The sequence below is a fragment of the Tauraco erythrolophus genome, chromosome 25, assembly GCF_009769465.1.
Source record: "Tauraco erythrolophus isolate bTauEry1 chromosome 25, bTauEry1.pri, whole genome shotgun sequence".
NCBI classification, from domain to species: Eukaryota; Metazoa; Chordata; class Aves; order Musophagiformes; family Musophagidae; genus Tauraco; species Tauraco erythrolophus.
Window position 1 is genome coordinate 7,862,274 of NC_141489.1, and position 15,223 is coordinate 7,877,496.

Genomic DNA, 15,223 nt, shown 5'->3' on the forward strand with positions numbered 1-15,223 from the left:
GTGGAGTCAGCTCTCAGCCTACAGCCACAGGGCTGAGAACAGCATGTGTCCCCAAAGCCAGTTCCCAAGTGGACTGGTGTGAGGGAGGTGAGCGAGGGGCTCTACACTGGCAGCTGGAGAAGGACCATGGGTCACAGCTCTAGTGCCTTGTGCTGGCTGCCAGGGGCAGGGGGGAGTGTCTATATCTCCCTCAACTAGATGTGCGTTTATGTTCATGAGCAAACTTAAAGCTGGACCAGCTGGTGAGTAGAAGATCCAGGCAAGGGCATCAGGTGGGCAGATAGTCTGTGCTGGTGGCCAGGGAGAACCTGCGAGAGTGGGGTGCCTGTGAGATGAGTGTGTGAGTGCTGCACATTCGGTGAATCAAGCTGGACCAGACTGTGGGGTCTGGACAGGGGTGCCAGACAGACAGAGGGGCCATGCCAGTACTCACGAACATGCATGTGCTTGTCAATCCTGGGGATGATATGGTTGTGCCTGCACCAGTGACCTCCTGTCTCTGTCATCCCCAGAGGAGGAGGGGACATGGCTGTCTGCGCCCATATGTGATGTGAATCCTGCATGTATTGTCTATGACAGTCTGTGTGGCTTTCTGTGTCAATCTCCTTTGCATGCCTATGTGTGTCTTTGTGTGTCTGTGTCCTGTGTGTCTCAGGGATACATGCTTAACTTTACTACTGGCTGAGCCTGCAAATGGGATAGCAGCAGCTGTTCCTGAGATCCTGAGTTCCTAGGCACTGGGTTGCTCAACTGGCTGGGCAGGAGGGTCCTGGGCTAGGGTGGCTGCAGCCTGCAGCTGCTTTTGACATCCTTTAATAATGCTAAAGGTGCTTAAGGCTCCAAGGCACTCTGGCATAACACTAAAGCCCAGCTTGTAGCTCTCTACATCCTCAGCAACTAGAGTAATTTCTAAAGAAAGCAATTATCATTTTTGCTCCTGTGATTGTTTTTAAAAAGCACTACATCATTCTGCTGCAGAAACAATCTCGTGATTGAACTAGCATGCTGATGCTCATGTAGTGCACTTGCAGCCCAGAAAGCCAACCGTGTCCTGGGCTGCACCCAAAGCAGCGTGGGCAGCAGATCGAGGGAGGGGATTCTGTCCCTCTGCTCTGCTCTCCTGAGACCCTCCCTGCAGTGCTGCGTTCAGCTCTGGAGCCCCCAACACAAGAAGGACACGGAGCTGTTGGAGCGGGTCCAGAGGAGGGCCACAAAAATGATCCAAGGGCTGGAGCACCTCTCCTATGAAGACAGGCTGAGAGAGTTGGGGCTGTTCAGCCTGGAGAAGAGAAGGCTCCGGGTTGATCTTATAGCAGCTTTCCAGTACCTAAAGGGGGCCTACAGGAAAGCTGGAGAGGGACTTTTTACAAGGGCATGTAGTGATAGGACAAGGGGCAATGGCTTTAAACTGAAAGAGGGGAGATTTAGATTAGATGTAAGGAAGAAATTTTTACATTGAGGGTGGTGAGGCAGTGGAACAGGTTGCCCAGAGAAGCTGTGGCTGCCCCATCCCTGGAGGTGTTCGAGGCCAGGTTGGATGAGGCTTTGAGCAACCTGGTGTAGTGGAGGATGTCCCTGCCCATGGCAGGGGGATTGGAACTAGATGATCTTTGAGGTCCCTTCCGACCCAAACCATTCTGCGATTCTATGTAGGTTCTCATGTACTTGCAAGTCAAAATGCATGTGCATGATGTAGTTTCATTGTTCCTGTTTCGTGAAACTACCTAATTCTGCTACTTTTTCAATTATATTGGAACAAGTTTAACACATTCATTTTCTTCTCTGTGAGGCTGTTCTGGCATTATGATATCTGTGTGAAGGGCAGGTAAATTTCATTTATAGTGCTTTGGATAAAACTTGCCTGATGTTCCGCGGAATGTACCATGTGCTAATGTCACAGATTATTCAAGCTGTGGCAGGAGGGCATCTGCATTTAAAATACAATGTAAGATCTGCAATGTAAGCTGACTGTAGGAGCCCAGCACTGTCCCTAATGTAAGAAAACAAAGAAAATTCTTCTAGTGAAATTTGCATGATCCATTTTGGATACACTGGATGGCAGAACTGCTGATGGCAGAAGATAGGACACTTACTTCAAAATACTTTTTGTGAATACATAAAGCAAATCCAAGGAAGAACTAAGACCAAAATTTAAAGGTCCTCCTAGCCACTACACAAGAATTACACAAAGTGAGAGTTGTTTCTGAGAGGTGTTCTGCATTAGGGAGTAAGGCACTAACCTATCAGTATAACAATGACTGCTGTGAGCTTTATTGACTTTAATTAACAGCTTACAATCAAAGCAACAGCCTAAGACTTTCAGAAGGGATCAAAGAGCAGAATCAGGTAGATTCTAGTTCAGCTACATGGCTCTAACAAGTTAAGAAAACTAATGTGAATGTGTGCCATTGCAAACTGCAGGGAATTTTTCATGCCATTCTCTATTCTCTACAATGCACAGATTATATTGAGGTATCTTCCAAAATGCAGACCTTCAAATAACACAATATTCTTTCATTTCTATGTTAATGGAAACAGTCAAAACCAGAAAGATTCCTTTTAAATACATCAGAGCTTTCAATGCCTGAGAACAATAGGAGTTTCTTTCTTGTGCTTCTAGAGTTAACGTAATCTGTGGCTCCCAGATCTACAGCTTTCACTTTCATGTGCATGTTAGAAAACCCACAGACAAATGATGTCTTGTATGAAAGAAGTTATAGCAGAAAGAGAAATTAGATGGAGTCAGCATGAGGAGTGACTGAATCATGATAGGGTTGTATGCACTGCTCCTGCTTTGATGATGTGTCCTTCTCCATGTGCTGCAGTCTGTTGACAAGGGCCATGTGTGTACAGTGGATAAGGTGCTTCCTCCCTTTGTCCCCATATATGGATACATTTCTGCTGCCAAAATGCATTCTGTGCCTTGAGATTTACTACTGTAGTCCAATGGCTGCTTGTCCCTTTGGAAGAGATGATGAGTCTGAAGAACACAGAATTAATAACCACTTTCTCCTCTGTGGCAGACTGATTCCTTCTCTCTCTCTGTGCATCAGCTTCCCATTCTGGGCAGTAAGAAAACGCAAAGCTCCCACAACTGGCACAGCGCTGCATGAATGTCCCATCGGCATCACATACACAGCAACGCTCTTCAGGTAATGAGGCAATGAGATTAATGAAGCAGATAGTAATGAGCTTCACTCTCTACACTTTCTTAGCATTCTCTGTGGGTATCTTGCCCTCTAATTGTTCCTTCTTCCTTTACCTGTCTACAGACAAAGGGTATTTTGGTTTGGTTTGGTTTTGCTTTCTTTGGATTGTGGATGTTTCGTCTGCCAGCTGGGCTTTCCCTTCAGTGCAGCAGGCACCTACAGAACCAGTTGGGACGACAGATCTGACGTTTAGGGGGAGCACATGTTCTTGGCAATTAACCCTACTGCCATAATGGAGCTAACCCTGAAATACCAACTCTTCATAGTTGCATGCTTGGTCCCTATCCTGAACTATGAAACTTAGAGAGCACTCACATCGCGCACTTTCAGCACGCGCAGCTGCTGGCACCTTGCTTTTTTCAGCTAAGCCAGCTCTGGAGTTGCACCCTTTGATCCAGTGGTTCTCTGCGGATTCCAGAGAGGCTCCTTGCTTCAGCGACTGCCTGAAGCACCATATTTTTGGGGCAGTAACTACTCTTCTGGCAGTGTGTCTGTTTGATTCCTCTCAGATGAAGCCAACAGAAGGACCAGAGCCAGGAAACCGTACTCTGCTGACTGAATTTGTCCTCTCTGGATTGTCCAGCCACACAGAACTGCAGCATTTGTTATTCTTCACATTCTGCTTAATTTACACCATCACCATCATTGGGAATGTTCTCATCTTCATGGTCACAGTGCATCCCAGCCTCCACATGCCCATGTACTTCTTCCTACGAGTCTTGTCCTTCCTGGATATTTCCACAGCGTCAATCGTTGTTCCCAAGATGCTGGTAAACTTCTTGTCAGAGGACAAAAGCATTTCCTACATGGGCTGTGCCACACAGCTGTACTGTGTGGTTTTCTTAGCAGCCACTGAATGGTACCTTTTGGCAGCCATGGCCTATGACCGTTACGTGGCCATATGCAACCCCCTTAGATATGCAATCATCATGAGCCGCCGACTTTGTCTTGTCTTAGTCCTGCTGTCATGCTGCAGTGGTAACATCGTGTCTGTGGTGCAGACAGCTTGGGTGTTCACACTGACATTTTGTGGGCCCAAGATGATCAACTACTTCTTCTGCGATATTCCCCCACTCATTATGCTGTCCTGCACTGACACCTCTGTGTATGAAAAGCAGATCATTGTAGCCACAGCACTGGTCATCTTTACACCATTTTGTCTCATTCTGGTATCCTATGCCTGCATTATCTCCAGCATCCTGAAGATGTCCTCTGCAGAGGGTAGATGCAAGACCTTCTCCACCTGTTCCTCACATCTTATTGTTGTATCATTGTACTGTGGAAGTGGGATCTTGATTTACTTACGGCCCAAAGCCAGGTACTCCCAAGACACTAAGAAAGTCCTGGCTCTCATATACACAACCATAATTCCTACATTAAACCCCCTGATTTACAGCCTGAGAAATAAAGAAGTGAAAGGAGTACTAATCAAAATCATAGCTGAGCTGAGGAAGATATAAACTTATTCTGCTTGAAAGGAATTTTTCTTCTCCTCTGTATACTTAGATTTTTTGTTTCTTTCACTCTTGACTTTTTTTAAGCACCCTGATAACTTGGAACATTTGAAAAATACATGCATCTCAAATTCTACTTTGAGATTTTGTGTTTCTTCTGTCCAGTATGAGTGTATATGAATCTTACCACTTCAAGATTCATGATATACCACCTTGCATTTTCTGATGGAAAAAGAAGTTTCAATTAAAAAAAAAATAGTTAATGTTTCATAGAGTACCATCACAGTAGCAGAGACTGCAATGTGTCTTGGACAGGTTTCTTGTCACTTGAGCCATAGTGTCATTCGTAGTTTGCATCTCTCCATTACTAGTTCTTAATGCCATGAATAAAGTTTTTTTGGAGAAGTTCCTGAGAATCTCATACAAGTACTCACAGATAAATGACTCCAGGACCTTAAAATCACTCATCTTCTGTCATTTGGAAGGGGGGAGGAAATCAGCTCTAGCTTTGTCTGAGAGAGTAGGAATCTGAACACAGTCTCCTACATGACCAGTTAATGCTTTAGGTCCGTAAATGCCCATATGTAAGTGTGGCATCAGTCTGTATGTGCCATTTCAGCCGGCAATGCAGAGAACCTGGGCGAGATTTCCCGAGGTTCTCTTGTCTCATAAACATCTTTCTTTTCTTTCAGCAGACTCCAGAGATCAAGACGCATCATTTAGTCTTCCAAGAGTGAGTGGGACTAAAATTTGGTATTTGGTGTGTTTGCTTAAACAAAAACATGATCATGATGAGTGGGAGAAAAGGGTCTCATGGGAGTCATCTCCACTGAGTTTTGCTTGTTGCCTTTTAGGGACAAATACTAGAGACAAGCAGGAGTGCAGTTCTATGAGCTGCCTTCTTTTGCAGTCCAGATGGTACAACCACCATCCTGAAATAATAGTCTCTGTCAGTCATCTCCAGTGCTAGCCTTCTGCCAGGATGTCCTGAGGACCAAGAAGCTCCACAGAACAACCAGATTTCCAGTGGACTCTGAGTGTACATGTGTGCACATTTGTGTGAATGCATGCACATGTATGCTTGTGTGCACGTGCACGTGTGAGAACTCTTTGCTCAGACCCTAATGAGAACTTCTTGCATAATTGGGTAGGTGGCAGAGGTGCCCACAGTGTGCTGGAGGTTGGCCTTGGACTGTGCTCAATGGAAATGGGCTGCCCTTGCCCTTCTCAGGTGTTGCAGGGATGGCCTGCCTACTGTCACGCCATTTGCCCCAGGAAGAGGAGTCCACTTGAATCTTTTGTGATCCTCCTCCTGCCCTGAGTGACATCTGTGGAAGAGGCCTTCCCTGCTCTCCTCATCTCTCATACTGCCCTCCCTTCCGCACCTTTGCAACACTCCTAATTCTAGAAAAATGCAGTAAAGACAGCGTTTTAGTTAGCCGTCCTTTTTCTCTAGATACTGAAGAGAAACAGGCAATTCTTGAGAATAGGTCATCTGTTCTAGTTTAAATTCTTAATTTAGGATCAGGGTCTAACAGAATACTGTGTCTTTTTCTCTCTGGTGATATACCCTATTAAAAAGGCCATAGAACAGCCAATCTAAGCTATATTCATAGAATATGACAGAAACATAAAAAATCTTTAGAGAAAAAAGCTACAGAAAATGCAGTTGTTAAAACCACAAGCAGAGAAAGGGATAGTCATGACCTTGTTTAAGCAACACTTGAGAAACAGTCAAGACTGCAATAGAGATGAGTTCTCAACATTTTCATGCTGAGGAGATTGAAATCTGTAGTGCCCTTACTGTTATGGTACTGTGTAAGTGGGAGGTGGGGATATGGTGTTCCCCAGGCATCCTGCTAAAGCTGAGCTGCAGTGCAGAAAAGACAGAAAAATTAGTTTTAACTGTATGGTTTTGCTTTTCTTAAAGGGGGAACTTAAGGGATAATTTATTTTCTTACCTGCTAGTAAGTATAAACACAGTTTGTTTTGTGTGTTTGTTTTCTTCAGCACTTGGCACTAATGGATCTCAGTAAAGGATATGTTATAGTAGGTAGTCTTATTTCCAAGGAAAGTCTGGTTATCATTGGCTATGGACTATCCAGAAGGATGAACAGCAGGTTTCAAACCTTTGCAAGAGAGGCAAAGTTGCATTAGGCATGCTCCTGGTAGGACCTAACTATGTTTTACTGAATGATGCCAGGACTCTGCACATAAGAACACAGCAGCAGAGATCCTCAATTAGCTCTTCCAATGCACTCCTGTGTTTAAGAATAAAAGACTGAATTTCAGTAAGCCTCCGCATGCCTCTAAGAGTACTTAGGCTTACTATCACCCCCTTTTTGAGACTTCAGTTTGTTCATGGTATTTCTAAAAGGTAGAAGCTACTTGTGGGAATTTGAGACAAATATGTCTTAGAAAATTGAACACTCCAACCTATTAAGACAGAGATGGGCGTGGGGGATGGGAGAAGGATAAAGATGGGCTTTTTCTGTTTCTTTTTTTGGGGGGGAGTTGTGTTTTTATCTTGTTAATTTTACATTTTGTGGGAGAGAGTGTCTTCTGCTACTGTTGAGCCATTCAATTTAGATTTTGACACTGTGTCAAATGCTTTGCACAAGTCCAGGTAGATGATGTCACTCATCACTGGAGCTTTTAGGCAATTGTATCAGTGATCATGACCTTCACAGGCTCTTTCCTCAGCTGTTAACACATTTCAGCAGCCCATACTCCAGCAGCCCAAGCACCTGTAATAAATTGTCACCTTCTTCCCAGTCCTTCCACAATGTCTCTCTTTCACAGGTTTGAGAGAATTGGGCCATTGCTCAAGATATTCCTCCATCATCTGATCTAATAGACAACCTCCATTGCACAGGCCAGTGATTACAAGTGACATAGGTCCCAAACTCCCAAGAGCTCTGTGCTTCTGAGCTGTCATCTGTATCTTCATGGCTACAGTTTCCCAGCACCTTCCACAGCCACTGCAAGGGCACTTTGGTACAGTGAGTTTCTCATATGTCTTTGATTTTTCTCTGAGTAAGGGGCTGACTTGTGCAAAGCATTTGATACTGTCCCACACGGTGTCCTTGTCTCTAAAATGGAGAGACACGGATCTGATGGGTGGACCACTCAGTGGATAAAGCATTGGCTGAACGGTTGCACTCAAAGAGTTGCGGTCAATGGCTCAACGTCCAAGTGGAGACCAGTGACAAGTTGTGTCTCTCAGAGGTCAGTATTGAGGCTGGTGCTGTTTAACATCTTTGTCGTCAATACGGACAGTGGCATTGAGTGCACCCTCAGCAAGTTTGTGGATGACAGGAAGCTGAGTGGTTGATACTCTAGAGGGAAGAGAAGCCATCTGGAGGGCCCTTCACAGGCTGGAGAGGTGGGCCTGTGTGAACCTCATAGAGTTCAACAGGGCCAAGTGCGAGGTCCTGCACCTGGGTCAGAGCAATCACAAACATGGATACAGGCTGGGCAATGAGTGGGTTGAGAGCAGCTCTGCAGAGGACTTGAGGGTACTGGTGAATGAAAAACTGAATATGAGCCAGCAATGTGCACCCACAGCCCAGAAAACCAATCATATCCTTGGCTGCACCAAAAGAAGTGTGGCCAGCAGGTCGAGGGAGGTGATTCTACCCACCTACTTCACTCTTGTGAGACCTCACTGGGAGCACTGTGTTCAGCTCTGGGGCCCTGTCATGGTTCAGCCCAGCCAGCAGCTAAGCTACCACGAGGTCGTTCTCTCACTCCTCCCCCTCAGTGAGGTGGAGATAAGAAAAAAACTGGACAGAGTCAGAGGATAATTGAATCTTAATTCAGGTATCTGAGATAAGTTGAATGAAATGCCTGTGCCTGCGTAAGTGAAATAAACTACAGTCTGCATATCCTGGGTCCTCTCTGAATGTAAAGTCCAGGGCACACTGCCCTCCAGGATGTAATGAAGGGCCCAGTAGACTTCATAACAGCTTGTCCTTTCTCATTCTTTAGATTGCTTGTCTTTTCTCATTCAAGTCCTTCAACCTCTCTTCAGTGGTCATGTGATCTGTAACTGTAAGAATCTCAGTAGACCTTTGCTGTTATTTACTAGATATCATTTGACTAAATGGTGAGTTAGATGTATACTTCATTAATAAATATCCATCTTCAAGTGCAGAAATTAAAGAGGATTTGGTTGTGCAAGCATAGATATCTCAGTTTCATTTCAGCGGCATCAAGGTATCCAAGACATCCACACAGCACTGGCAGATCTGATGTAAAGTCTTCTAGAGACTCACTTCTATCTGTAGAGTCTGCTGAAGATGAGGAAAGAATATATAGTGCCTAAAATGACATGGTAAGTCATGCTAAGACATCTCACTCATTTCAGACACTGTTGAGGAATAGGAAGGAAGGAAGGAAGGAAGGAAGGAAGGAAGGAAGGAAGGAAGGAAGGAAGGAAGGAAGGAAGGAAGGAAGGAAGGAAGGAAGGAAGGAAGGAAGGAAGGAAGGAAGGAAGGAGCAAGTAAGCAGTACCTTAAGGAGAATTTGCTCTTGGTAAAAATAACACAGAGTGAAAATGTGTTTTCTGGCTGAATTCCCACCCCATTTCTAACCCATTTAACTTAAAAATATGAATTCAGTGACAAAATTGCAAGAATAGGCCATCCAGGTCTCCATTTCAATAAGAAATGCTAAATTGTGAATAAGTCAGCGATGAACCTTTGTTTCTTCTACCTTCGGCTATGTTTGCATCAATTAAGTGATTGAATACCTGGAAATTAATCAAATATGACTTTTATTCTTGTGCAATGGACTTGCTCTCCATTCACTGCTGCTGGATTTCCTCGAATGCATTTTTACTGTGATAATGATAAACGATAAGTATTTCGTTGCAAGGCATTTATCTGAACAAACAATATTTCTTATAAGAAAGTGAGGAAAATTTTATATAGAATATGTATTAACATTCTTCTCTAAGAAAAAAAATATATTCATGTATATTTTGAAGATGTATGTTCTGCATTTTTTCACCATCATTAATATTCCACATTAAAACATGAAAACCAGAAACATCCATACATAAATTCCCTAGAATATATTAGAAATCAGAAACTTAAAAATTAACTGAAACCTTAATACTATGAGCTACCATAATAAAAATACATAAGCCTTTTTGTTGTTGTTATTGCTGTTGATTTTCTCTGTGATGCATGTTCACTGTTTTATTAGTCGGTGACCACTTTGGTTTCCAAGCAGTTATTACCCCGAGAGACAGCATTGTCATTTTAGTCACATGCTAATTATTGTTATTTAGATTTCCATTTTTTCAAAGCAAAAGTCAACTATTAAGTTGACAGTACCTACTTTGATTTTACATGTCTCTGTAAAAGAAAACAACCATCTTGTAAGACCAGTCAGCCTTACCTCTGTGCCAGGTAAAATCATGGAACAGATTCTCCTGGTAGCTGTACTAAGGCACATAAAAAATAACCAAGTGGTTGGTGACAGCCAACATGGCTTCACTAGGGGCAAGTCGTGCCTGACTAATTTAGTGGCCTTCTACGACAAAGCTACAGCGCTGATTGATGTGGGTAAAGCAGCGGATGTCGTTTTCCTGGGCTTGTGCAAGGCGTTTGACACTGTCCCACATGACATCCTTGTCTCTAAAATGGAGAGACACGGATTTGACAGATGGACCACTCGGTGGATAAAGAACTGGCTGGATGGTCGCACTCAAAGAGTTGTGGTCAATGGTGCGATGTCTACATGGAGACCAGTGTCAAGCGGTGTCCCTCAGGGGTCTGTTCTGAGTCCAGTGCTGTTCAACATCTTTGTCAGCGACATGGATGATGGCACTGAGTGCACCCTCAGTAAGTTTGCCAATGACACCAAGTTGTGTGGTGCCATGGACTCACTTGAGGGAAGAGATGCCATCCAGAGGGACCTTGATAGGCTTGAGAATTGGGCCAGTGCTAACTGCATGAGCTTCAACAAGTCAAAATGCAAGGTCCTTCACCTGGGTCGGGCCAATCCTAGGCACAAATACAAACTGGGCACAGAGTGGGTTGAGAGTAGCCCTGAAGAGAAGGATTTGGGATGTTTATAGATGAGAAGCTCAACATGAGCCGACAGTGCACTCATGCGGCCCAGAAGGCCAACCGCATCCTGGGATGTATCAAGAGAAGTGTGGTCAGCAGGTCAAGAGAGGTGATTCTCCCCCTCTACTCTGCTGTTGTGAGACCCCACCTCGAATGCTGTGTTCAGTTCTGGTGTCCCCACCATAAGACAGACATAGATTTGTTGGAGTGTGTTCAGAGGAAGGCCACAAAGATGATCCAGGGGCTGGAGCACCTCTGCTACGAGGACAGGTTGCGGGAGCTGGGATTGTTCACGCTTGAAAAGAGAAGACTTCGGGGGGACCTAATAGCTGCCTTCCAATACCTGAAGGGAACTTACAGGAAGGCTGGGGGGGCACTTTTTGCAAGAGTGTCCACTGATAGGACAAGGGGAAATGGGTTTAAGTTGAAGGAGAACAGATTTAGATTAGATCTTAGGAAGAAATTCTTCAGTACGAAGGTGGTGAGACTTTGGAATAAATTGCCCAGAGAAGTTGTGGATGCCCCCTCTCTGGAGGTGTTCAAGGCCAGGTTGGACGGAGCCTTGAGTAGCCTGGTCTAGTTGAGAGGCGTCCCTGCTGTTATGGTTTGAAGTGGGGGGGAGGTCCGGGTGGCAGAAGCTGCCCATCACACCGCACTCCCGTCTCCCTCGGGGCTTGAGCCAATCGGCGCCTCTGCGAATTGCCCTATTTACGTCGGACAAAGGAACCGGAAAGGTGTGTGCCGGTGCCCAGGAGCAAGGAGAAGGGAGGGGGGCACGGCCCCCGCTCCCGGCTCCCGGCCCGATGCCCGCCTTGTCGAGGATGGCGGTGGCGGAGCCGCGTGGGGAACTCGGGCAGAGCCCCGCTGCCGGGGCGCCCACCGGGCCGAGTTCACCCAGACAGGGCTGAGATCTGAGAGAAACGGCCACACAGATCAGAGGTCAGTGAAGATGGAACGGAACAGCATGTGCCGCGGCTGAGTCCCCCTTGCCAGCAGCCCCTTTGCAGACAGTCCTTGGTGGAGCAAGCAGAGACCTACTCGCAGCCCGTGGATGACCCACGTCGGGAAGAGATGCCAGAGCCTGAGACTATTGTGAATCATGGGCACAGGTAGAGACACATTTACGCATTTCGCATTTACGCATTTACGCATTTAAAGTCTGTACGGAGACGCATTTAAGGTCGACATGACGACCCACGCCGGAGCGCATTTAAAGTCTGTTGATGACCCACGCCAGAGCGAGTGGCTACAGCTCCTTGAAAGCCCAGGACTGGTAAAGCCCGCACTTGGGGCAAATCCAATGGGGTAAGGATTTGCCCCCCCAGCGGGTAGGATTCACGCTTTCGCCCTGAGTAGGGGATCCACTGGATCAAGGGACAATGGTGTAAGGACTCCTTTTCCTTTAAGAGAAGCGGCAGTAACAACTTGGAATGAACTGACCTGCACCCCCCCATTCCCTGCCCCCTGCGCCGCTGGGGGGGGGGAGGTAGAGCCGGGAGGAAAAAGCAAAGGGGGGGGAGTGGTGTTGATTTTAAGACCTGGCCTTGTTTTTCTTGTTATTCTCTCAAGTAACCGTTTTTGTGTGCTTTTCTCTTTCTAGATAGCTGTTAATAAATAGTTTTGCATTAAGAAAAAAGCCTCTTTTGCCCGGGACCGTGGTTGGTGGGTGCTCCTCTGTTCCTGTCTCGATCCTCAGCTCTTTTATTACATTTTTCTCTCCTCTCCATTTTACTGGACTGGGAGAGCTGCGTGGGTTTAGTTGCCGGATCAGCCTAACCCACGACACCTGCCCATGACAGGGAGGTTGGATTAGATGATCTCTGAGGTCCGTTCCAGCCTATGCCATTCTATGATTCTATGATTCTCATCCACCAGCTCTCCCAAGTCCATCTCCTCAGGGCTGGAGGGCTCTCAATCCATTCTCCGCCCAGCCTGTACTTGTGCTTGGGATTGCCCCAACCCATGTGCAGGACCTTGCACTTGGCCTTGTTGAACTTCATGAGGTTCTCACAGGCCCACCTCTCCAGCCTGTCAAGGTCCCTCTGGATGGCATCCCTTCCCTCCAGCATGTCCACAACACCACACAGCTTGGTGTCATCCACAAACTTGCTGAGGGTGCACTTGATTTAATCTGAACTTCCCCTGACACAGCTTCATTCTATTTCCTTGTGTTCTGTTGCTGATCATCAGAGAGAGGAGATCAGCACCTCCTCCTCTTCTGCCCCGATTTAGGAAGCTATGGACTGAGATGAGGTTACCCCTCAGCCTTCTCTTCTCCAAGCTGAACAAACCAAGTAAGTCTTGCCCTTGAGGCCTTTCACCATCTTGTTCACCGTCCTCTAGACCCACTCCAATAGTTTGATGTTTTTCTTCTATTGAGGTGCCCAAAACTGCACACAGTACTTGAGGTGGGATGGCACCAGTGCAATATAGGTTAGGACAATCACTTCCCTCGATTGGCTAGCTGTGCTCTGAGTGATGCACTCCGGGACACGGCTGGCCCTTTTGGCTGCCAGAGCATGCTGTTGACTCATATTGAACTTCCCATCAACCCAAACCCCCAGATCTCTTTCTGTGGGGCTGTTCTTCAGTCTCTCATCCTCCAGTTTTTATATACCCAGGATTATCTCATCCCAGGTGAAGAAGGTGACACTTGATAAATTTTGTGTTGTTGGTGATGGCCCAGTTCTCTACCCAGATGTCTCTGTAAGGCCTCTCTACCCTACAGAGAGACTACAGCTCCTCCTAGTTTAGTATCATCAGCAAAATTAATGTACAAAATCAAAGATTCCTGCATCCAGATAATTTATAAAAACATTAAAGAGCACTGGTCCTAAAACTGAGTGTGGAATCACACAGACAGTTACAGTTGGGGTTTGGCCTTGATGATTTAAGCCTGTGCTGATTCCAGAGCAGAATTTTGGGAACCAGCTAAAATCATTGCAGCTTCAATATTTGCACCAGGAGTAGGAGGGACACAGGCATTAACTACACTGAATAAGTTGGGTTGTTGGCTTGCAAAACAAACTAATGCTACAGCTTCCACTTTAGACATGCTACGCTGCAAAACAGATTTTTTATTGCTAATGCATGGGCATGGTTGTGAGATACGAGAAGGAATGTGTTGTATGAGCTTGTCTCATCACTCAGAATCAATTCACTTAACGATACAGAAATTGAAGGACCGGGTGAATTAATTACAAGATAGTTGGTATCGTAGTAAAGGCAGGGATTACGTTACTAATTCTTCCCCTGCCTACTGTCATGCTTTCAGCGGATGGTACAGAGTATGGTTCATCAGGTAATGGTCACAGAAAAACAAAAAAGGGGAATTGTGGAATCATACACACAGTTACAGTTGGGGTTTGACCTCGATGATTTAAGCCTGTGTTCTTGATGAAGTTGGGAAACACCGATAAAGAGGATAGAAAAGAAAAGGGAGTGTGAGCAGCTGGTGCAGGGAGTGTGAGAAGCTGACATGGGGAGTATGGGAAGATGATATGAGGTGTGTGAGAAACTGATATTTAGTTTAGTAATGCTTTTTTAGGCATAGCCAATAGTAAAGCTAAAATAGGCGCGTGCACTCTTGTTTGTAACCAATCACAGCTGGGCAAGGGGCGCATGGACACATCGTGGCTGGAGTGATGATCTATGAAAGCTGCTTGTAAAATTGTAATAAAGGTGTCTCTGGCATCACATCTACAGAGTCCGTGCATTTCAGCTGCAGCAACTGAGCCCTTAGGAACCCTGCTGGTGACTGGCCGCCCACCTGGTGCAACCCCATTTACTATAACTCTCTGAGCTTGACTCATCAGGCTCACCCACTGTGTTACGGACTTGAATCAGACAAGTAATTCCTTTTGAGGGGAAATCAGGATTTCAGAGAGGATGGTTTTCTTACTGTAGTGCATATTCTGTAGGCAGAGTGGATTGATTATGGCTCCATCCACAAAGTCATCCAATAATCGCCCAGAAGGCATTGCACCCTCACTAATCATAGGGTTCTCAGTCCTCATGAAAACTTTTCTGTTGCATGCTATAAGAATCCAAATATGGTTGCACATGAAGTAGGGATTTTTTGTTATTTATTGCCTTCCTTAACTCTCCTACCTATCCTCTGGCAAAAGAAATTGAGTGCCTTACAGAGTGCCTTTCTCCTTCTGTCAAAGACAGTTAAGCATCCAGCCTCCTCCATCCTGAGAGCCTTCCTTACCACTCAATGAAATGTGTCCTCCAGTCGTACGTACTTCCTTGCCGCAAGGGACTTTGGCTATTGCCTGCACTCTGACTCTTCTTGCAATCTTCTTCTGGTTTTCTGGTCCGCTCACCTCATCCCATGACTCCTTCACCTGGCAACTCAGTACCTTGACCATGATGTGTTTCCTACACATGAAGTATCATCCCTCTAAACCCAGCAAGATGCATCTGCACCTGGACAGCAGCAGCCTCACCGTGGTATGGTGTCCATAATCACATCTTT

The 15,223-nt window shown here is 45.7% G+C and overlaps 1 protein-coding gene across 1 annotated transcript; it reads left to right on the forward strand.

The window, feature by feature from the left end:
- The first annotated feature begins 3,718 nt into the window (after positions 1 to 3,718).
- On the forward strand, positions 3,719 to 4,669 carry LOC104370595 (olfactory receptor 10A7). The gene has a single exon (XM_009984645.1). The coding sequence runs from the start codon at positions 3,719 to 3,721 to the stop codon at positions 4,667 to 4,669; it is 951 nt and encodes a 316-aa protein (XP_009982947.1).
- The last annotated feature ends 10,554 nt before the right edge of the window (positions 4,670 to 15,223 follow it).

What these genes read in the sequence shown, in the direction of transcription:
- LOC104370595 (XM_009984645.1), top strand. Translation starts at nt 3,719, where the DNA reads ATGAAGCCAACAGAAGGACCAGAGCCAGGAAACCGTACTCTGCTGACT.